The sequence below is a fragment of the Geotrypetes seraphini genome, chromosome 1 (genome assembly GCF_902459505.1).
Source record: "Geotrypetes seraphini chromosome 1, aGeoSer1.1, whole genome shotgun sequence".
NCBI classification, from domain to species: domain Eukaryota; kingdom Metazoa; phylum Chordata; class Amphibia; order Gymnophiona; family Dermophiidae; genus Geotrypetes; species Geotrypetes seraphini.
In genome coordinates this window covers 43,634,940-43,659,832 of record NC_047084.1, presented here as the reverse complement: position 1 = coordinate 43,659,832, position 24,893 = coordinate 43,634,940, and the positions used below count along the sequence as shown (strand labels likewise).

Genomic DNA, 24,893 nt, shown 5'->3' with positions numbered 1-24,893 from the left:
AGAAACCTCTTCTAAAATGGTTATAATTCAAGGGAACACGTCAACCTTGCTAACTCAATCAGGCTATCTTGGAACACTCCCCACTAAAATGGAATGTCCTGCATGCCTTGGAGAAGTAAAATGAGCTTTAGTACTTCACCCTATTCTTGAATTTTAGTCTTAAAATTTGAAGTTAAGTTCCCTTCTGAGGGAGGCAGCCCGACCTTATTCAATTCCATGAAAGTTTTATGTAGTGGATTAAAAGAGCTGCATTAAAGGATTCCTAAGTGTACATTCAGAGATTTAAATAGCTTTTGAAAACAACTCTTTGTAGAAGCCTTTGGTTTGGGAGAGTGAGAAGTTCTGGCTAAAAGGATGAAGAGGATATAGGATGAATGATCAGTATATTGTTTTGGATTTTATGTTTTGGACTTTGTTATGTCATGTCTTAATTTTGCATGCATTTTGGAACCCACTTAGGTTTAGGCTATAAGCTTTTTAAATAAATAAAATATATTGGAACCAGTTATGAAGAAGTTTTGTTCCTTCTCAGGGTGTAGAATGCTTGCATTTTAATGCTGTTCCACCTATGCATCATTATAACACATCCGACTAAGAATGTTATAATGCCTCTGTATTACTCCATGGTGTGACCTCACCTAGAGTATTGCATTCAGTTCTGGTCTCCTTATGTCAAGAAAAATATATCAGCACTAGAAAAGCTTCAAAGAAGAGCAACCAAGATGATAAAGGGGATGGAACTCCTCTTGTATGAGGAAAGACTAAAAAGGTTAGGGCTCTTCAGCTTGGAAAAGAGACAGCTGAGGGGAAATATGATTGAAGTCTACAAGATCCTGAGTGGAGTAGAACGAGTACAAGTAGATCGATTTTTCACTCCATCAAAAATTACAAAGACTAGGGGACACTTGATGAAGTTACAGGAGGAAATATTTTTTCATTCAGAGAATAGTTAAGCTGTGGAATGCATTGCCCGAGGTTGTGGTAAGAGCGGATAGCATAGCTGGTTTTAAGAATGGTTTGGGCAATTTCCTGGAAGAAAAGTCCATAGTCTGTTATTGAGAGACATGGGAGAAACCACTGCTTGCCCTGTATCCCTAGCATGGAATGTTGCTACTCTTTGAGTCTTGGCCAGGTACTAGTGACCTGGATTGGCTACTGTGAGAACGAGCTACTGGGCTTGATAGACCATTGGTCTGACCAGTAAGGCTATTCGTATGTTCCTTGGTTGGAATAAACTATGGTAAAGAAGAAGAGGAAGAGGGTAAAATGTCTCCCTTTGTGGCGAAAAGGCCACGGGAGATATAGTAGAAGGTGTATAAAGTCCTGAGAGGTGCAGGCTAAGTGAATAAGAACCAGTTTGCCCTTTCATGTAGTAGGAATGTGATGAGATATATCCCATGTATTTTCTCAATCAGCACACCATTAAGCTATGAAATTTGTTGCTGCAGGATGTGGTCTAGATTAGTATTGCCCTATAAAGATGGTTGGAAGCATTTACAAGAATGAGTCATTAACAACTGGCTAGTTAGTTTGGAGTTGTTCCTTATTCTTCTGGGAGTGTGCAAGAGGGAACACATCACACCAATGGGGTTTTCTGGATGATTTCAGGGAACCTATATTGGCTCCTGCAGCTGAAAATTAGGCTTTATGGACCATTGATCAGACCCAGCATGGCACTTAAGTTCTTAATGTGCTCTGTAGATATAGTAAAATATGTTTTGAGATTAGCATTACATGTTATAATCAGCATTAAAGCTAAATTTGCTGCTTTTTGCATTTTATGATAATTTTTGCTATATGGATTTTTCTGTCATTGCATGATATTTCTACCTTTTGCCTCAGTTGCTATAGTATAGTTCTTTTGGGGGGTTTTTTAGTAGCTTGACATGGAAGGAAAACATGTAAGAGAAATTTAACATCTGCTTTGAGTTTAAAATTCCTCTTCATAGAGCTCAATGCAGCAGTGCTAGCTTAAATTTTTTATGTATGAGATAACTAAAGGTAACAAATTAGAAATACAATCTTAATGAATTTGAGACTTCACAGCATGCAGATATCTGAGGGAGCAATACAGGGGGTTAAGTACATCTGTGCACAAAAAAAAGAATGGAACTTAAGGGTGGTGGTGTCTTATCTTTAAGTGGCCAAACAAGTAAAAAAGGTGACAGCAAAAGCCAAAAGGATGCGTGAGTGCACAGGGAGAGGGATAGCCAGCAGCAAAAGAGGCATGATGCCTCTGTTATAAGTCTTTGATGAGGCGCTATTTAGAGTGCTGTATATAGTTCTGGAGACCTCACCTTCAAAAAGATATATAAACAGAATGGAGTTGGTCCAGAGGGCAGTTCCTAAAATGGTTGGTGGTCTTTGTTATAAAGCATTTGGGGACAGAATTAAAGATCTCTAAACGTATACTTGGAAGAAAGGCGGAAGAGGGGAGATATGATAGACATTTAAATACCTCTTTGGTATAAATGCACAAGAGGTAAGTCCCTTTCAACTAATTGGAAACTCACTAGAATGAAAAGATGCAGGATGGAGGTGAAAGGGGATAGGCTCAAGAGTAATCTAAGGAAATACAAGGTTGTGAAGACGGACTGTATCTGAATTTAAGAAAGCATGGGATAAACACATACTGTGTTTCCCCGAAAATAAGACAGTGTCTTATATTTTAGGCCCAAAAATGCACTAGGTCTTATTTTCAGGGTATGTACATGATCATCTCTCCCTCACCCCAATTCTTCCTCTTTCCTTTATCTCCCCCACAAGCGCAGCATCTTTCTTCCCCTCCCATCCCTCGTGTAGCAGGACCCTTGCCCATCTTCTATCCTTCCCTCCCATCCCTTGTGCAGCAGGACCCTCACCCAGCTTCTATCCTTCCCTCTCATCCCTTGTGCAGCAAGACCCTTGAGCGAGCACCCCCCGAGCCCCCACAGCCGAACCCCCATCCTTCCCTCCCATCTATACCCCGCCGACCGTGAGCGAGCCCTACATAATTCCCTAAGCAGCGTCAGCCGGCAGCACTCTAAACAGGCTGCTTCGGCTTTGTCCACCCATGAATTCACTGTTCCATGTTACTGATGACATCATCACACAGGGCTCACATGTGGTCGGTGGGATTCGGATGGGAGGGAGGGAAGGATGGGGGGTTCGGCTGCATGGTGGGGTCGGGTGCTCACTCAAGGGTTCTGCTGCACAAGGGATGGGAGGGAGGGAAGGGGAACTGCCGGAGAATCCAGGGACTAGGGCTTATTTTTGGGGTAGGGCTTATATTAAGACCTACCCCGAAAATCCTGCTAGGGCTTATTTTTGGGGAAGGTCTAATTTTCGGGGAAACATGGTTGTATGTCTTAGGGAGAGGAAGAAATAGTAGACAGTATAAATTGACAGATTGGTAGGCCAAATGGCCCTTATCTGCTGTCATTTTCTATGTTGCTATGAGATGATAGTGGTGATTAAAGTTTATAGTTCACAATGGTGACAGCTGGTTACAACCATACAAAACATATTGTATTGATAAAATACAATATTCATCAACATCCCATCATCAAATAAATACAATAACACCTAAAAGCAACAAATAAAAGGAAAACAATGCAACAGAGTAACTTTCTAACATTTCTCTGAAAATAATTTTAAATTTTCTGAGCTGGGATAAGCAAGCAAGTATTAAATGTTGAGGTGCCTCCTAAATTATCACACCTTTAATGCAAAAATTAAGGTATGTTAAATGCAACGCCTGTGTTTAGCATCCGCTCTGCATTTGTTGCAAAAGGCACACAGTTAATGCACAGCTACCACGTTACATCCCTGGGCTGATGATGCAGGTCCCCTGCATTTTTGTATGAGCCTATCATGTGATGGCTCTGTGTTAACAAACAGCATGACAGCTACTCGTTCTGTGCCCCTCCACTCAACACTACAATCTCCCGATACATTAAACTCACCCCTGACATTCCTCCTGCCCCCAAACATAACCTAATCCTTACAGTAACTGGCACCCCCTTTCCAATGACAGGCCTGGTACCCCAGTGCAGGAGTGGGCGTTTGACTGAGACCACCTGCCCTCTTCAAACAAACTCTGTCCCTCTGACCTAAAAACCCAGCCCCTAATGCCCTCCCCTCCTCCACTGGGACTTACCCATGAGCTGCATTGGTAGTCCAGCTGACCCCAGGCAACAGCAATCTTCTTCCGCTGCCATCTGTGTTGGTGTCTCAGTCCAAAATGGTGCCATTGGCCCCTAGCATTTGGTACTACTGTGGCCAGCAAATTCAAAATGATTTCCTTCCATTAACAATCTAGTTGCTGTATTATGAACTATCTGTAAAGATCCTAATACAACTGCAGGCAATCCTACATATGAAACATTATGAAAATCAAAGATTAAAAAGAGGGACCATGGCCATAAAAGGGATTTTCTATGTGATTTAGGTAAAAATGCTTAGTATTTCTGGCTCTAAGCCTGTAAATGTAATGTTTGATATAGTAATATCAGTAGTCAGCTTAGTGCCAATTTCATACCTTTTGTTTTTCATTGTGAACTCCTTTGTTGAGACAATTTAATTTTGATTGTCTCCCTGGGTGCCTGCCCTTTTTCTTAAGGATGGAAGCAGGCACTTTTAGTGAAGAACCAGAAATGGCATTTATGTATAATGCAAATCCATCTTTTAGCAGGGTTGAGGTGGTTTCATTCTCAAAGCTCATACTGGGCTCTGGCTCACCATAATTTTCTGAACATGCCGAAAATGGAATAGTTGGCTGCTTGGCATTCCTGTAGAAAAGAAAATGACCCTTTTTGTATTTTTCTGGCTTCTATCTCCCTGTCTTCAAAAAGACAAGTGGGGGGCTGTATTTTGAGAAACAGTTTTTGAAAAGTAATGTATCATTTTCTGGTAAGATACCACAGTAACGTCATCACGTCTGTCTCATTCAATAGAGCACATAGGGTGTAAGCAACTTTCACTATTTATATCCTGTAAGGCACGAATACCTGGCAGTGTAAGGGGGTAACCTGAATGTTATAATAAGGAAATACCCTAATTAATGAGAAACTGATTCATCTTTCTCAATTTCTGGCAATGCCAGATTCATCCAACAGGCCTCATCGGACAGTGTTTACACGAGCCATCGAGGCTTGCGATCTCCATTGGCAGGACAGCCACTTGCAGCACATTATCAGCAGTGACCTTTACACCAACTACTGTTACCATGACGACACTGAAAACTCGCTTTTTGACTCTAATGGGTGGCCCCTCTGGCATGGTAAGCGGCTCAACCAGAAAGACCTTTCCATGACATATTTCTTTATTCAGGATTTGTGCTATTATATCTTGAGAAAGGTTGGAGGGAATGGTCGAGAAGAGATGGAAAGATCTGTTGAAGAAAAAAATGGTTTGATTCATGTATCAGATAGGCACTAAAGTCAAACACTGATATATATATATTTTGTCATCTTTGTTTTAGAACATGTTCCTACAGCATGTGCAAGGGTAGATGCACTCCGATCTCATGGGTACCCAAGAGAAGCACTGAGGCTAGCAATAGCTATTGTGAATACACTAAGAAGGCAACAACAAAAGCAGATGGATATGTTCAGGGCTCAGAAAAAAGGTAAAGAATGGCTGCATTATTTGGTTAACAAAAACAGAAGTAGTATCTCAGTGATCAAGTAGAGTCTTAAAGTAACAGGAGGGTAGCGAGCAGTTCTTGTTTGACTATCTCATATATCATATGGTATTAATATTTGTGCCCACTAGGAGAGAGATCTTAGGATGATCAAATCTGATGATCTCAAAAGTAGCAAACCCATGCAACAAAGTAATTATCAAAGCCAGCAGAATTCTGAGGGTTTAGGAAATGGGTAAGGGTGGCTGAGAAAGGTGTTGGTAATGCCTCAGTACTTAAAGGCCACAGCAATTTGGACCATCTTATTCTGGAGCTTGTATATCCCAAAGAATATAGACACAGGAAGATCAAGAAACTATCACAGGACAGTCTGTGCTGTGGGTTTTTAAATTTCACTTCTTAGGGCCTTAACAAGTGTATCCTAGAGAGGAGGATAGAAAGGGCCTTATTGGGTCTCTTAATTTATTGTATCTGTAATCTGTATTGTCCATACAGCTTGAATAGTTTCGTTAATCACTATGCTACCTAATTATTAGCTACACTCTTTCAAATAGAACAACGTAGCATTCTAGAAATGTTTTTTAAGGGTCATTAGACTGCTAATCACATAATCTAATGTGATTAGACTACAATCCTCATCAGGCCCTTTCTACAGTGTTCAATTATTAAACTTTTTAAAAAACTTTTTTTATATTTATTTGAAGTGTATTCAACTTATCAATTGTTGCAGTGCCACCTTTTTCGACGAGACTCGTTTCATTACTTCGTCAGGGAAATGAGGTGTTTAAAATTACCATAAGCGCTGACTGAACCTAAATAGCTAACATGCTATATTGCAATGCCGCTGGAATATCAATGAAAAAAGATGGGCTGGCGGCATTACAATATAGATGGGTCAACGGCATTACAATATAACATATTAGCTATTTAGGTTCAGTCAGCGCTTATGGAAATTTAAACATCTCATTTCCCTGATGAAGTAATGAAATGAGTCTCATCGGAAGAGGTGGTGCTGCAGCAATTGATAAGATAAGTTGAATACACTTCAAATAAATATTTTAAAAGTTTAATAATTGAACACTGTAGAAAGGGTCCAATGAGGATTGTAGTCTAATCACATTAGATTATGTGATTAGCAGTCTGATGACCCTTAAAAAAACATTTCTAGAATGCTACGTTGTTCTAATTGAAAAATTATAGCTATTAAGTATTTTTTTTTTTTTTTAGTGCCACAAGTTTGTAGAGGTCGATGAGCTGCCTAATTAGAGCAGCTTTAAAACAATAGGGAAATGGGCAGTATGACAAACCAGTTTTGTGACCTTTCTCCTATCATGCAATGTGTGTGCATATTATTTGAGAGAGTTGTGATTTCTAATGTAGCATAATAAAGAGAGTCAAATGCATAAAAGATATACATTAATGTGTGCATGGATGAAATAATATAAAGCAAATGGATTTAGTCCAGAGGGCTGTTACTAAAATAGTCCATGATCTTTATCATAAAGCACACAGAGATAGAATTAAAATCTCAAGCTCCATGGAAGAAAGGCAGAGTAGGGGAAATATGCAAATCTATGTGCCTCCAAAATATAAATGCACAGGAGGAAGGCTTGATTCAGTGGAAAGAAAGTTTCAGAATGAAGGGTCATAGGATGAAGGTGAAAGGGAGTGGAGTAATATACATAGTAACATAGTAGATGACATCAGATAAAGACCCGAATGGTCCATCCAGCCTGCCTAACCTGATTCAATTTAAATGTTTTTTTTTTCCTCCTTCTTAGCTATTTCTGGGCAAGAGTCCAAAGTTCTGCCCAGTACTGTGCTTAGGTTCCAGCTACTGAAGTCTCCATCAAAGCTCACTCCAGCCCATCTACACTATTCTAGCCACTGAAGCCTTCCCAGCCCATCCTCAACCAAATGGCCATGTACAGACACAGATCGTGCAAGTCTGTTCAGTACTGGCCTTAGTTCTTCAATATTTACTATTATTTTCTGATTCTAGATCCTCTGTGTTCATCCCACGCTTTTTTGAACTCTGTCACTGTTTTCCTCTCCACCACCCTCTCCGTAAACTCTTGAGTCTCCCACCCCTCAGCCTCAAATTATGTCCTCTGGTTTTACCATTTTCCTTTCTCTGGAAAAGATTTTGTTGTACATTAATACCTTTCAAATACTTGAACATCTGAATCATATCTCCCCTGACCCTCCTTTCCTTTAGGGTGTACATATTCAGGGCTTCCAGTCTCTCCTCATATTTCTTTTGGCGCAAACATCCTATCATTTTGTCGCCCTCCTATGGACCACGTCAAGTCGTCTTGTGTTCTTCACCAGATATGGTCTCCAAAACTGAACACAATACTCCAAGTGGGGCCTCACCAACAACCTGTACAGGGGCATCAACATCTTCTTTCTTCTACTGGTTACGCCTCTCTTTATACAGCCCAGCATCCTTCTGGCAGCAGTCACCACCTTGTCACACTGTTTTTTGCCTTTAGATCTTCAGACATTATCAACCCAAGGTTCCTCAACCCATCTGTGCATATCAGCCTCTCACCTCCCAGCACATACGGTTCCTTCTGATTATTAATCCCCAAATGCATTACTCTGCATTTCTTTGCATTGAATTTTAGTTGCCAGATATTAGACCAGTCTTCTAAATTTTGCAGATCCTTTTATAATAGAGTAGACACCGTGGAGAGAGTGGAAAACATGAAAATATTGGTATCATCTGCAAAAAGGCAAACCTTACTTTCTATCCCTTCAGCAATGTCACTCACAAACATATTGAACAGGATCGGCCCCAGCACCAAACCCTGAGGGACTCCACTACTCACCTTCCCTTCCTCTGTGTGACTTCCATTAACCCCACCCTCTGGCATCTGTTCGACAACCAGTTTTTAATCCAGTTCACCACTTTGGGTCCTAACTTCAGCCCTTCAGGTTTGTTCAAGAGCCTCCTACGAGAAACCATAAAAAAGGCTTTGCTGAAATCTAAATAAGTGACATTTAGCATATGTCCTCGATCCAGTTCTCTGGTCACCCAATCAAAAAATTCAATCAGGTTCGTTTGGCATGATTTACCTTTAGTCCCCCTCCCTGTCCTGTCCGTCTGTCCTACCACCTGTGCCGCTGGAATCCCTGGTGGTCCAGAGGTACAGCGGGCAAGAGTGAGCTTTCTGTACTCCTGCCCCGCTGCTAACCCGGTCAGAATGGCTTCTTGACTGTCTCCACAAATTCTCGCGAGAATTTACAGGAGCCAGTCAGGAAGTTGCTCAGCGCCAAGCAGGGGCGCCAAAGCGCGCTCCTGCTTGGTGTTGCTCTGCAGCTGAAGAAGCTACAACTCGGAGCAGCCACAGCAATGACCGATCGACCAGGTTAGCAGCGGGGTAGGAGTGTGGAATGTTCGCTCCTGTCCGCTGCACCTCTGGACCACCAGGGATTCCAGCGGCAGAGGAGGTAGGGCAGATGGGCAGGGAGGGGAAACAGGGTGGAAATCCTGGGAGGGAATGGGGCATTGAGCAGTGCCTGGCAGGGAGGGGGCTGGGTGCAAAGCCTGACAGGGAAAGGGGGCACTGTACAATCACATAAATATTTTTTTTCTTAAAAACTGGTTTAAAAAAGGGGGTGCACCTTATACGCCGCCAAATACGGTATATAGAGGAAATGCTAAGTTTTTCAAAACCTAGCTTCACAAGTTTTAAGGGGTATAGATTTCAAGAATACTTTTCTCCTTTTTCTTGTGATCTATACTAGTTAAAACCAAATATTAATGCTTGTATTTAAGCTACTGCAGAATGTTAGGTCCATTGTGATAAACTTAAGTACATTTTGAATATGGGGGTTGGCCAGTTTTATATGAATTGGTGATGAAACAAACATGATCATTTCATGGCCCCAAGAATAAGCTCCTGAGACATTAGATTAATGCTGCACCTTTACTATGTTTTAAGTTTATTTCAATTGTGTTGACATGTATAAACCAGGTTATATTATTAAGGTAATGAAAAGTGAGTCTTTAGGTTAGTTAGTTAGGGTTCTACCTTGGAGTTTACAAGGTATTAAATTGAATGTCTATATAATTGTCTGTCTCAAATGTGTGGTTGTAGTTTTTTGTGCTTTTATATAATTTTGTATTGTGTTTTCAGTTTTTCAGATATGTTATATATGGAATTTGTTTATATGCTTTTTTTCAAACATTTGTATGTGTTAATATTTTGACACCAGTTAGCACATTTTGAGGGTAATTTTATAGAGGCTTTTCATGTGTATGAAATCAGTACACACAAAGTGCTTCTTATAAAGTTGCCCCAATATGTAAAAGTCCATGTGATGATGATGGTGTATACTTTTACATAATTTGGATTTAGGTGTGTTTGGGGGGAGAGGGCAGGGGACGTAGGCAGATCACAGATGGAGTCACACTTTAAGTGTGGACATTTGTGCTTGATCCCAAGCAAGCATAAATGAATGTCTTATTTTAGCAGCAATTCTGGGGCAATTTTATAAAGGCATGTAGGGCTCTGGGTCTCAGAAGAAAGGAAAAAAAAACATGGGCATCTGCTTGACATCCAAACTTAGGCAACCAGTTAGAAAATGACCCTCTTTATGTTATAGTACAGTATGATTTAGTTTTTCTTACAATTATTACAAGTTTAAAGATAATTTTCATGTAGTCATAGGGCTAATTCACTAAGGCCACGGATCCAATCTGATCCGTGGCCTGGGGGCTGATTCACGAAGCGCCCTCATGCACTCCAGCGATCCCGAAGCATGCTTAGACCATCTTCTTTGCCTATAGATGGTCTGCACATGCGCTGGCCCTCCATGCCCGGCAGAGCTGGAAACTTTTTTTTACTTTTTAATACTTCTCGAGCCTGTGGTTTTAACCTGCTTTAAACCCATGGGTTAAAACCATGGGCTCGCACTGCGGGGAAGGGCAGGCGAGTCAGGGCAAGAGCAGGGCAGCAAGTCGGGGCGGCAAGAGGAGGAGATTTGGTGTGAGAGCAGGGCGGAGAGTTGGGGCGGCAAGAGAGATTTGAGGCAGAGAGCAGGGCAGCGAGTTGGGGCGGCAAGAAGAGATTCGGGGCAGAGAGCAGGGCGGCAAGAGGAGAGTCGGGGCAGGAGACCAAGAGAATCCAGGCAGAGAACAGGAGATGCAGTCAGAAAGCACGTGAGCGATTGGTCCCCAGCAGTCACTTCTTTCGTTGATCGGCCAACCCAGTTGGTGTTCCAGATTTGTTTATTGAATCACTGCCTGCCTACATTTGCATACCGTTCCCTCTCATTTGCATGTGTGGATCAGATCAGAGATTGTGCGGCACCAAGGTTAGTGAATCGGGTCGGGGAACAGTCGGGTCGCAAAGTGGTTGGGACACGATCGGTGTCCTTAGTGAATTTAGCCCATAGTCTGTGCATACAGTAAGAGCTTTTAAAACTCAGAGGGGTTCAATTCATATGCTCCTTTTTGGCATCTGAAGAGCAAGAACAAAAAAAAAAAAATTACAGCCTGAAAAACTGTTAAGAAAGCATTGGTCTACTGGGCTCCACCTACTTTATACATCAATCTTTTTGTGGCTGTGAGCCCATAATTGCAGCCAAATAAAATTGTATGATCTTCTGGATGTGCAGAATGAGAGAGAGCCTACCCAGGGCATGGCCCCAGATGTGAGTTTTCTGACCCCAGTAGAGCCCTGACCCACAATTTGGGAATATCTTTTGTAGGCAACTCTAGTTTGCACACAAGCTTTCCCAGAAACACATATTTACGCAAATACATATGAGACTTTATTCCTTCCCTACTAGTAAACTCTATCCCACTAATAAATAAATACTGCAGTCAGCATTGACCTCAAATGCAGGCTGCCATTTTTAAAATCTATACCTTAATATTCAGCGCTAGTGCTTGCATAAATGTCTGAATAAGTATTGCTTAAGAGTGCTGGGGCACAAGCTTATGGGATCAATATTGACATATTTAAAACAATTGTATGTTTGATGAAAGTTAGGGAATCTAGGTTAAACTTGCTTCTTTTGCTAGGATAATGATCAAAGAAGCAACATTCATTGGCTAAAGTTTTCTTTTCAAATGTTACTTATAAAAGGTTAGTATTACTTCTACTACCATAGATTTATGCTTCTTGCAGTTCTAGCAGACCTAAATATTTACAATCCCCTATATAACAGCACTATCGTCTTGGCCTATTATGAACCTAGTTTCACAGCTTTGATCCCTCATTTTAAGAGCATAAGATATTTCATAGGGGTAAAACGAAAAGTCATCACATCCAGCATCTATGGGTAAAAGGTCCTGAATTTTTGTCTTGTGATGTGAACCAGCTAATGCCAAAGACAAATATCTGGCAAAGAGCTCTCTTTATTCCTAAAACTGAGAGAGGAGCAATGGCTTTCCCAAGACTATATGGCTAATGATGGTTTGTGAACTTTTCCTCCAGGAATTTAATCAAAACCTTCTCCAAACTATCTGAACTCTTTATAAACTTTTTCTTACAATCACAGTCGCCCATCTCGTACTGCATATTTGTGGATCTGTTTACCACCAGGAACATAAAGGGCAGAAAGGAGCATACAGTGCTAGAATGCTGCACTGCTACTATGGCAAAGTAGTCTCGTGTTTTTTAAAAAACTAGTTAGCAATATTGGGTTTGAAGATTTCTCAATCGTGTATACTAATCTGCCCTGCAGTTGCAAAAGGAATCAAGCGCTTCAGTAAAAGTAGGCACTTGCTTCATTTTACTATTATAAAGTACAGTAAAACCTTGGATTGCAAGTGTTTTGCAAGACAAGCAAAACATTTTATTAAACTTTAACCTGATATACAAGCAATGTCTTACAATACAAGTACATACAGTATACACACATCACAACTGAGTCAATGGTTCTTCTCTCTCTGACGCTGCGGGAGTGTAGTGACTGTTCTAAATGAGCGAGGTCTTGCAATACAAGTACGTATAGTATTTTGTATTAAAGTTTTGGGGTTGTGGAACAAATCGTCTCAGTTTCCATTATTTCCTATGGGGAAATTTGCTTTGATATACGAGTGCTTTGAATTACAAGCATGCTTCTGGAACGGATTATGCTTGCAAACCAAGGTTTTACTTTAGTAATATAAATGGGTATGGTTTGTGCAATGCAGGTGATGGATATGGTGTCCTGGTTTTGATCTTGCCATGACACCAATAGTTTCTCAGAGCACTAATTATGAATTTGGGTGTTGTGATCTTTTGAGAAAGTTTTTAGCTCTATAGGCTTAGAAGAGATATTAATCCCTTGTATGTAGTTCTAAGGGGAATGTGATAAGAAAAACCACTTGCATTCATTTGTGTATATAACTGCTAACTGGTACCTCCTCCTACTCAGACCATTTATCTAAAGAGCATTGCCATAGTGCTCATCATCCTTTTGGGCATGTTTACCAAGGTACAGTTAGCTTGTGCTATATCCCATGCTAATACCAAGAGCGAATTACATCAGTCTGTGTGGCTAGTGTGGGATGGGACAGGGTATAGGCGGAGATTGCACATTGTAGTTGATGCACAGTGGGTAGTATACACTGCCAAATGTACAGTTAACATGGGTTCACTTAATGCCACCTTAATAGATGGTTCTAGGTACAACCGTGCTCATAGTGCCTGAAAGTAAGGTGCATTAGAGAACATTTCTGTGCTGAAACTTCAGGGGAAATGCTAGACATACCCTCAACAATTACCACAGGGCCTTTACACATAAAAACATCCTTGCTTTTAGCTGTGCATGTGCATTAAGTGCAAGAACCTAATCTTTTTTTAGTAAACATGCTCTTTTTTGTATGAATTGCTCCTCGGATTTTCTGATGCAGGCCCTGAGGTCCGGATTCTCTATGGGATGGCCCAGGAGAGGCGTCCTATACAGAATCGGGCCTACACTAAACCCCAATTCTGTAACCGGCGTCCATGTTACAGACGCCGGTTACAGAATCGGGTTAGAGTAGACGCGGCTGCTACACTTATCGCGGCAAGGGATCTCCCTGCCGTGATAAGTATAGTGGCCGCCTGTCCGATTGCCGGCAGGAGGGTGCCCAAACCCTCCTGCCGGAAGAAGCCCCCACTCCCCCCGACACTACCATCCCCGGCAGGAGGGTGCCCAAATCCTCCTGCCGGAAGATGCCCCCCCTCACTCACCCCGACACTACCGATCACCAGCAGGAGGGTGCCAAATCCCTCCTCCTGGAAGACGCCCCCCTTCACGCTAACAGCCCCCTAACCTCCCCACCACCAAACTAACCTTTAATTGCAGTCAGGACGGGTCTTGCTCGTCCAGCCGGCAGGCCCGCTTCATCGAAATGAGGCGGGCCCGGCCCATCCCGCTATGCCTAAGGCCTGATTGGCCCAGGCGGGTCCGCCCATCCCCATTAAGCCAAAGGCCTGATTGGGGGCGTCTTTCGGCGTCTTCCGGCAGGAGGGATTGGGCACCCTCCTGCCGTTGATCGGTAGTGTCGGGGTGGGTGGGGGGCATCTTCCGGCAGGAGGGTTTGGACACCCTCCTGCCGGCGATGGTAGTGTCGGGGGGAGTGGGGGCATCTTCTGGCAGGAGGGTTTGGGCAACCTCCTGCCGGCAATCGGACAGGCGGCCGCGGCCACTATACTTATAGCGGCAGAGAGATCCCTTGCCGCGATAAGTATAGCGGCCACGTCTACTTACAATGTAGACCAGCATTTTGCTGGCCTACATTGTAAGCGTCTCTTCCTCTACTAGGGAGACGCATAGGGCCGCCTAGGTTCGCTTAAGGCCCTTAGGCGAGCTTAGGCGTCTTGCGGGCCTCCCTAGGCTCCTGGAGGCGCCTTCAATGTAGGCGGCCTGCCTGGGGAGCATTTTTTTTAAAAACGTTCATCCCGATTGGCTGATTAGACAGCTGTAGGACGCCTACAGCTGCCTAAAATCGGGACGCACTTTGTAGAATCAGGGCCTGAGTGTGCATAAGAACTTTTTTAGCATCAGTTTTTAAATTTTGTTCACATCCCTAACTCCTGTGTAACGATTGTATTCGTTTTACTAGTATGACAGTGTTTTGTTTTGGTTTTGGGTTTTTTCAAGATGTCGGCCAGTTAGGCTGTGAGTTGTGGTGCCTATCGCCATTTTATTTTATTTTATTTGTTTCATTCTCATTTTTGATTATTTTCTGGATATTTTCTTAACTGTTATGTTGATTATTTATTTTATTTTTATCTGATTCATTATTATTCGGTTTTTCCCTTTAACCAATTATCCCACATTTGGCTGTTAATGGCTGAATCCTACTTCTGTCTGCCTGGTGGTGGACTTGGGCGTCGTGCTGGGAGTTTTTCAGTTGGCTGACGCTTCCACCCTGCTGATGGCTGCTCCTCAACTGTGTGGCTTTGGACCATGTGCTTCGTGCTGGGATGAGGTCTGCTTTGGGCCTTCGGTCTTCTTCGAGCCGTCGCAGCCCCTGCCTGCCTAGGCCTGGCTGACTCTTCTCCCAGATGTTGACCGCGACGGCAGGGTTTGCTTCGCTGGAGTTGGCCAGACCATGGAGGGAGAGTTTGTGGATGCTGTACATTGCTCGATGGATCGATCTGTGGCCTGCCTCCTCTCTTCTACCTGCAGCCTTTGGCCATTACCCCTCTCCTGCGGTTGGGACCCAGAGATCTTCGGCCAGTAACAAACTAACGTCGTGGGATCACTCACTCACACTGAACTTACTTCTGTCCAATTTCCAGCTTAATTTTCTCATACTTTTTGCTTTTCTTTTTTATTCCTTTTTATTCTTCTTTTACTGAGTTTTAATATATATTTTTTTTCTCTTCTAAATTCCTACTGTCACTTTTCAGTTAACATTATGGTATGGTTTATCTATCTGTAATTTCTGTTGTACACCGCCTCGAACCGCAAGGCATTGCGCAGTATATAAATGAATACTTAAGTTATGTTAAATGATACCAAAAGAAAATAAGCAACCAGGTGGCTAGCCCAATGAATTCTGGAAAAAAATAAAAATGATAAATTATTATGTAAATCCTCAGTGTCAGGTTATGAGCTCTGAAGAGAATCACCAAAAGGAGACCACTCTATTGCTCAATTAACCCAGAATATAAACAGGCCAGGAAACCATAATTTGGTCTCAGCCACATACCATCGTCGGATTCACCATCACGTGTGCAAGTGACTAAAGTGACATGTTATACAATCAGCCATGTCCTTGATTAACAGGAAACCTCTCTTGTGATTGCCATGAAATTCTCTCCGCAACCTGTCGTATCCTTAAGCTGCCATGAATGTCTAATGTTATGTATTGTGAATGTCTAATATAATTTGCTGTGATTGTCTACTGTAACTTTCTGTGAATGTCCTTTTGTAACCTGTTGCTTATGGGATAGAAATCTAAATAAATATATTAAATAAATAATGTACTCATGATGCAAAACAATTTCAATTTCAAATATATATGAATAAATTTTCTGCTAGAATTCATAGTGTTAGCCACCCAATTGCCAGCCAGGACATGAATCAATAGCGACGAGTAAATAGGAAGGACACTTAGCTTTGAAAGAGAGTAGTCCACTTTCTGTTAGATCGTGAGCATCAAAAGGTTAGATGTTATTATCTTCCTTCTGTTCAATGATACTCACAGTTCGGTTCGACCAGGCTTGGTTTCGGGGCGCCATTGCCCCTTCTTCAGAAACCGTTAACAGTGAAAAATCACAAAAATAAAAAGATGCAAGCTAACACCATTGCCTGTCACTGGCTTAAAAAGGGGAAGATTTTTCCCAGAATTCATTGGTTGCTTATTTTCTTTTGGTATCTTTTTAAGTATTGATTTTTGTATTGGGATTTGTTGGGTTACATTCAGTAAATGATGCATTTTTATTAATTTATTTTGTCTCTTTGAAGTTAGTCACATCCGGTATATTTATTTATTTATTTAAAAATTTATATACCCTGCGATTTCCACATATAGCGTAGACATGTCTGGACAACATCATAAACATCCCCCCCCCCAAATAAAATATCAGTATATCATGCTGTCTATAAAGTGTGAGCAAATAATATAGTACCTGATGGCATGATCCATCTAGTCTGTCCAAAAAGGCGACCAGATCCAACCTGCCACTGCAAGAAGGTTACTCCATCTTGAGCAACTACTGTGCTGGCATAATATAAAAGAGTAGTTTTATCATTTTGAATAGTCTCATTTATTGTCAATATTTGAATAAACCAGCAATCTAACAATGTTGAAAACTAACATTTTACTTATCAACCCTTAGGTGAATGTGACACAAAAATGCACATTTGTTCTTTATCTGCCCTGCTATCCTCTGGTCACAGACCATAGAAGTCTGCCTGGCACTGGTCCTACTTCCCAGTCACTGGTGTTTTTTTATCTTGCCTTTGAGCAGACCACATGATTGGAGCATGCCCAGAGGACTCTAAATTATGCGATACCTTATCAATTTTGGTATATTAAGTATGAGTGATGTCATCACCAGAATCTAGCACATAATAAAATCTGAAATAAATTAAAAACCTGCTCAGGTGTCAGGAACTCTGAAGCACCTCTTTAAGCATTTGTGACTTTTTCTGGGAAAAGGTGACTAAAGTAGCAGATCCAAAATGTGAAGAGCTGATTTTTTTAAAATTTTTTTTTTTTTTCTCATTTCATGGATACTTAAACAGCCTGCAAAAGTTATATTCATAAACTTTGCATCTTTATTTTTTCACACAAAAGGATGGAGTTTAGACTGTTACATTACAAATTGTTTGCTCTAACAAAATTAATTAAAACCTCATTTTTTTGTTTCTGGTGAAATGGTCACATTTCATTTGAATTTGGGTAGATCAGCTTCTCATTATACTTATCTACTAGAAAATTGTAGGCAAACCATTTTAAAACCAAATGAAGCTGCTTGTTAAGATTTCAAGCAAGCTGTTTTCCACATAGAAGCATTGATGTTTTCCTTCTATAAAGCATTTAAGATTTGTTCTAGGGTTTATTTCAAAGCTGTTATTCTGCAAGTCTTTTTCTACTAAAACTTGTTAGATGCAGCAAAAGCTTGTATGGTGCATGGAAATAACTATCTTGAAATCTGTTTGTTATATGCAAAACAATGGAGCAGAAAATGGGTGATTAAATTTACTTTGCATGAGAAATAACCTTTATGCATTGAAAGCTGCTCATGTCTTTTTATTAACGTAGTTGTCTTCAGCATGGAATATTTCTTAAATAAATGCACGATCCACTATGATAGGGGTATCACATTAAGAGGCCGAAATCCAAAACACAGGCTAAATCGCGGGCCAGACCCTGCCCAATCTCTGCCCCAGACCCCGCCCCCATTATAATATTAATTATAACACCATTTTTTCCATTCATTTTTCATATATACAGACACAATATAATCTTATTAACACATAATGGTAATGGTTAACCACAAAATTAAACTACACAAAGCACACTGTATGCTTCTCAACATTCATTCCTACCAGAACACAGATAACCCCTATGCAAATACGGGACCAAAAACTAAGGGCTCCTTTTATCAAGGTGCGGTAGGCGGTTAACGCGCGGAATATCGCACGTTCAACCGCCTGCCGCTCTAGTCGCTAACGCCTCCATTGACGAGGCATTAGTTTTTTGGCGTGCCGCAGGGGTTAGCGCATGATGAAATGTCTGACGCGCTAACCCCCGTAGCGCACCTTCATAAAAGGAGCCCTAAAAGTACTAATATATTGAAAAATCACCCTAAGATGCAAGATTCTGCATGCAGTACAACCCCCAGAGAAAAAGAAATAAATGTATTTCTTCCTGAGCAGTGCAAAAGATAGCAGATTAAAATGCTCAAAATTAACACAATTCAAACACTAACTTGAAAATAAAATCATTCCCCCTACCTTTGTTGTCTCCCTCCCTCCATATTGTGCCTCCCTCTGGCGGGTGTCTAACCTTCTGGCCAGCTCCAACCTGGCTGTTTTATGTAGCCCGCGGTCCGATGACCCTCGCTGTTATCTTATGGCTGGCTCTCTCCTCCTCACAGCTGCAGTGTGCACGAAGCTGCATGCAGCACCTCCTCATGTGTCCTGCACCTGAACCGAAAGCTTTCTCGCTGATGTTGCAACATCAGAGGGAATGCTTCTGGATGAGGTGTGGGATGCGCGAGGAGCCACTGCACACGGCTCCGTACACACTATGGCTGTGAGAAGGAGGGAGCCGGCCTCAAGGTAATACTGGGGGCATCAGACTGTGGGCCGCATTTGGCACGCGGTTCTTGAGTTTGACACCTGTGCACTATGGAAATCTTTTTGTAAAGATAATAGAATTTGTTTGTTGGTATTTATAGACTGCTGTGCGATACATCCAGAGCTGTGGAGTCGGAGTCAGAGGAAATTTCTGGTACCTGGAGTCGGAGTTGCCAAACAATGCACCGACTCCGACTCCGACTAAATTTAGATTGGAATTAAAAAAAAGTAAGTTTAAATGTCCCAATTCACAAAAAGTTATAATTAATGACTTCTCTACTGTAAGAATAAAGACCAATGCATGCAGTGCCTCACGTAACCGCAAAACGAACACGTGTTTCACTATATGGCACGCAACGCACAATTCGGAGCACCAATACTTATAAATGTATTCTCCCTTGTTGTTGTTTACGACTTATTTCCAACGTTCAACAAGGTTTTCAATACCTCGTTGGTAGAAATCACCTGGTGTAGACTCGAAAATTTCATCCAACCAAGCTCTCCCACCATATGCACAACATCTTTTTATGCGGATGAAGATCTTGTTTCACACGGAGTCGGAGTCAGAAGTACAAAAAACTGAGGAGTCGGAACATTTATCTACCGACTCCATAGCCCTGGATACATCACTGTTCTTCAACCCCGGTCCGTAGAAATTTACTGCCGATCCACAGGGCCGGCAAGTGCATCGGGCCTGAAACAGTGTTCTTCAACAGCCGGTCCACGGTGTGATCGATGTGGCCTTATCTTCGGGCCTGCTCCCTCTTCCTCACTGCTGCATTGTACAAAGCCGTGGGCAGCGGCTCCTACGCCTGAACAGGAAGCCTTCTCTCTGATGTCGCACCGTCAGAGGGAAGGCTTCCAGATGAGGCACGGGACGTACGAGGAGCCGCTGTCCATGGCTTTGTTCACTGCGTAAGTGAGGAAGAAGGAGCCGGCTTGAAGATAACACTGTGGGCGGCATAAAACGGCCAGGCGGGATCAGGCCAGAAGGTTAGGCACAGCATGGAGGGAGGGAGACAAAAGTAGGGGAAATGATTTTATTTTTTAATTTAGTGATTGAATTGTGTCAATTTTGAGAATATACATCTGCTATCTGTATTTTGCACTATTCAGAAAGAAATGCATTTGTTTCTTTTTCTCTGGGGTTGTACTGCATGCAGAGTCTTGCATCTTAGGGTTTGTTTGTATATATTAGTACTTTTAGTTTTTGGTCCCATATTTGCAAAGGGGTTATCTGTTTTCTGGTAGGAATGAATGTTGAGAAGCATGCAGTGTAGTTTATAATCAAGCAATTTTTTTTTTATTGATGCAAGAAACAAATGCAATCACCAATGGTAAATTTAGGAATTTAGCTTTGTGTAGTTTAATTTTGTGGTTAACCATTATGTGTTACGATTATATTTTGTGTGTATACAGTATATGAAAAATGAATGGAAAAAATTGTGTTATAATTAGTACTATTATGGGGGCGGGGTCTGGCCCATGACTTAGCCCAGTGTTCTTCAACCGCCGGTCCACAAAATAATTCTTTTATTTCCGCCGCTCCATAGGTGTAAAAAGGTTGAAGAACACTGCGATACATCATAGCAGTTTACATAGTACAAAACAAAAGGAAAAGAACTCCATCATCAATAGGAAAGTAAAATTATAAAAATTCAGAAAAAACCCCCCAATGAATTACAGAGTAAAATTCAAATTAAAATAAAAAACATAGAATTATAAAAAATTAAAATATAATTATAAAAGCAGCAACTGAAAATCTCTTCCTCAGTGTTCGTACCAATATGATACTAAATCATCTCTGATGGAAAAGGGAGCATTCAAGGAAATGCTAATCCAATAAGATAAATTTTTAACAGACTTCTAAATTTAATATATGAGAGTTCACTACGTAATTCCAGTAGCAAAGAATTCCATAGATAGGGTACAGAAGCGAAAAAAGCAGAATTACGTGTAGAGGTTAATCTCACTAAGTGGACTGAAGGCAGGGATAATTGATGACCATTAGTGGAACAAAAGTTTTGAGCAGGTCTATATGGGATCAAAAGATTAGCTAAATATTCTGGTTGCCCTATCCGTAATGCTTTGAAAGTTAGAGTCAAAACTTTATGCATTAATCTTGAATTTTTCAGAAGCCAATGAAAATCTTTCAGAAGCAGAGTGACATAGTCATATCTACGGGCATTTGTTAGCACCCTAATGGCAGTATTTTATAGTCTGCAATTTAGAAATACAAAATTATGTGGATCCATAGAGAAAAACAGCAACAAAAAATCTAAACTTGCATAGAAAATTTGTCATTGTGTCCAATATTTCATGTGAATTCTCTTAACAGTTGTGTTGGGTAAGATATTACAGGCACTATGATGGTTACTCTGAAGGTCACATATGTTCATCCTAGTTTGTAGAACATAGAAAGGTATTTACTTCAACATTCTCACCTCAAACCTAGACAGCAATTTTAAGATCACGTGAAAATGTACCAAGTTGTATTTACTGTTTCCATTGTTCATATTTGGTGGTGGCCAGCATGAATATTTTAGCAATGGCTGATGGTAATTTTTTCCCAACATCTCCAAAAAATTAATAAAAAGATGTCCTGAGCTGTTCAATACTAAAACCAGATCAGTATAGTTCAACTTTTCAGCAGGAAAAACTAATTTATTGTTCTTTTTCTTATGAAACACTAGAGCTTCTTCACAAAGGAGTAACATCAATAACCAATCTTGAAGGTTGGGTTGGCCATCCATTGGATCCTATTGGCACACTCTTCAGTAGTCTTATGGAAGTCTGTAGGGTGGATGATGAAAACTTCCATGTGTTCTCAGATTTCACAGGTGAGTGGTTTGTGCACTGAATACAGAGCTTTTAAGGTTTCCTTTTTGCCTAATTGTTGAGCATTTGCATTGGAGATATTCTGTGAATATTTTTGTATTGTTACCTTTGGTTGTCTAATGGCTTGTGTATAACTGAACAACCCAAAAAATGCATTTAAAATAAGATGTACTGTGGGGATAACACTGCAGCTTATACACTAAAGATGGAGAAAAAGATCTCAGTGTCATGTTGGATTTTAATACATATCACTGATCCTCTGGACGTAACTGCAAATAACAATTTGAAGATGAAGACAGAAAAATCTCCACCAACTTTAATTCTTTTCTTGAGTCAAAAATATTATCAAAGCACTACAGTAACTTCACAAACTCAAAAGAAAAGAAGCAAAACTTATCAGCCACAAGCGTCTCTTCCACACAGATCATTAGCAGGAATAGGCAGGAGGTATCGACATCTCTCACAAAAAAGTGTCTGTTTCAAAAAAGATAATAGCGAACTCCCAACAGGGCCCCTGTTTCTCTGTCAAATGCTTCGTCAGGGGAACCGCTTGAACTCGAGCTAAACGCTTCAAAAAACCTGCATTTAACTCGAGTTCAAGCGGTTCCCCTGACGAAGCATTTGACAGAGAAACAGGGGCCCTGTTGGGAGTTCGCTATTATCTTTTTTGAAACGGACACTTTTTTGTGAAAGAGATGCCGATACCTCCTGCCTATTCTTGCTGATGATCTGTGTGGAGGAGACACTTGTGGCTGATAAGTTTTGCTGCTTTTCTTTTGAGTTTGTGAAGTTACTGTACTGCTTTGATAACATTTTTGACTCGAGAAAAGAATTAAAGTTGGTGGAGTTTTATGATGTGTCTTCTTCATCTTCAAATTTTTATTTGAAGTTGATATATCCGGAGGATTAGTGATATGTATTAAAATCCAACGTGACACTGAGGACTTTTTCTCCATCTTTAGTATATAATCCGCAGTGTTATCCTCACAGTACATCTTATTTTGAATGCATTTTTTTGGCTGTTTGGATTGTATAGCATTCAATAGTATAAAGTTCCTTTTTTGTGTATAACTGTACATTTTAAGTTTCACAGTCCTCCTCCACTGTAGCTAAAATTTTAAACAGTAATTTCAACTCAGCAGAAAAGAGACCCCCCCCCTTGGCAACAGCCACATACCTAGAACCCAAGGAACTGGTATGTTTCTAAAGGGACTGGCATTTCTAAAAGCATTTTAGAGTTTCTATACAGGGGTGTCCAACCTGCGGCCCCGTGAAGTATTTTGTGTGGCCCCGGTCGAGGGCGAAGCAGTGTTTTCCTCTGCTGCCCCTGGGTGTTTACCGTCTTTCCGGCTCGCTCCTCTGTCTCGCTGCAGCGTTTGCGCGGCCCCAGAAACATTTTTTTCGGCCAGTGCGGCCCAGGGAAGCCAAAAGGTTGGACACCCCTGATTTAGAACTTTAACCATTTGCTTTGGGAATTAGATGTACTGATATTACCAAATAATGATGCAGGAGAGTAACTTTCACAGTGCCCGTTGGCAGCATAAGGGCATTGTGACCTGCAAACCAAAAGGCCCTAGAACAGCAGGAGTAGGAACTGATGTGGTGATTTAGAGGACAAAATGCTATTCATATAACTTGGACAAATGCAATAGTGGTTATTCCCTTTACCAGTTATGCTTCTGCATTTCCTCTTGTATTAAACAACCATTAAAGGTGCCATATGTTTATACATGAATGGCTACCTGTGAGGTGTGAACAGCACAGATGCATAACAATTTCAAGGGGAGAAAGGAAATCCAAGGATAGTAGTAGTAATCTACTTATCAGACATAATACGGTAGTACTTGTTTGATTTAGTGGTAATTAGTCTGTATCTGGTATTATATTGCAGGAAAGAGGGGTGAGTATTAATCTTTACCTGATGTGGAAAGGAACACAGGCTGCATGTTGACTTTTCTTTTCAATAAGTTATAAAGCATTTAATAACCTATTGTGAATTAGAAATTTCAGAACTTCAGATGTGTATTTCAGATCACTAGAGAATAAATTGTTCTAATGCCTTTGGATTTATTTGCATGCCTTTATGAAAACAAAGTGCCTAAAAATACATGACCACTTTTGACAAGGAGTGTTTCTAAATATCAGATTACAGCAGAACTATTGATTAAAATAGTTTGATATATTATTCCTTTTGTAACCTTTACAGAGAACATGGGGCAGTGCAAATCTCTGGAGTTCCAGCACCTGCCTGCACACAAGTTCTTAGAGGAAGGGGAATCCTATTTAACATTAGCTGTGGAAGTGGCATTGATAGGACTGGGGCAACAGCGGATCATGCCTGATGGCTTGTATGCACAAGAGAAGGTTTGTCGAAATGAGGAACAGCTCATTTCTAAGCTTCAGGAAATCGAATTGGATGATACGCTGGTGAAGATTTTTCGAAAGCAAGCAGTCTTCCTATTAGAAGGTAGTATGATGAAATGTTTCTCCTCTTTGTGTGATTATTTGGAAACTGGTACTAAAGGGCGTACCCAGCTTGGCACTTCGACCTTCCTTAAAGTAGTAGTACTACTTTTTATATATAGGCTTCTATCATGTCCCCCTCCTCTTCCCCTCCCCCCCACCAAAAAAAGCTGCCTGTTCTGGTTAAACAGTCCTAATATCGTTAGCTTTTCTTCAAAGGGGAGTCGCTTTTCTTTTGCTTGCATCTAATTCCACTAAGAGGGCAATTCCAGTACAAATTGTTGTCTAAAGTTAATTGCTGAGATGCTACATATGTAAATGCTGTTAGCAGATACCAGCAAGAGTCAGTATTTGTACTAACATTTAGGCATGGCCACTTACACCGTATCAAAGGCCAGGGCAAATATCTGCAACAAAAAGTTATACATAACTGCAAATATTCTACAGACTTATTACATAAGTTCTTGACACACAGTAACATAGTAGATAATGGCAGATATAGTCGATAATGGCAGATAAAGACCGATATGGTCGTCCAGTCTGCCCAAGAAGATAAATTCATAAAGTTGGATATGATGCTACATAAGCTTGCTTGATTTGTACATGCTATTTTCAGGGTCCCATTGCTGGAAATGCTATCAAAACCAACTCCAGCCCAACCTAATCTGTCTTTCCATATATGGGACATAAACCATAAAAGTTTGCTGGACTTGCTTTTCAA

The 24,893-nt window shown here is 41.0% G+C and overlaps 1 protein-coding gene across 1 annotated transcript in view; it reads left to right on the top strand.

Annotated features, from left to right (window-relative positions):
- The window catches only part of ZSWIM6 (zinc finger SWIM-type containing 6), a 457,051-nt gene that overhangs the window by 351,415 nt on the left and 80,743 nt on the right, over nt 1-24,893 (top strand). Inside the window, exons 6-9 of the mRNA XM_033930539.1 lie at nt 5,084-5,260; nt 5,462-5,608; nt 21,565-21,711; nt 23,916-24,176. Of these exons, the coding sequence (XP_033786430.1) occupies nt 5,084-5,260; nt 5,462-5,608; nt 21,565-21,711; nt 23,916-24,176 (732 nt within the window). The remainder of the gene's footprint in view (nt 1-5,083; nt 5,261-5,461; nt 5,609-21,564; nt 21,712-23,915; nt 24,177-24,893) is intronic.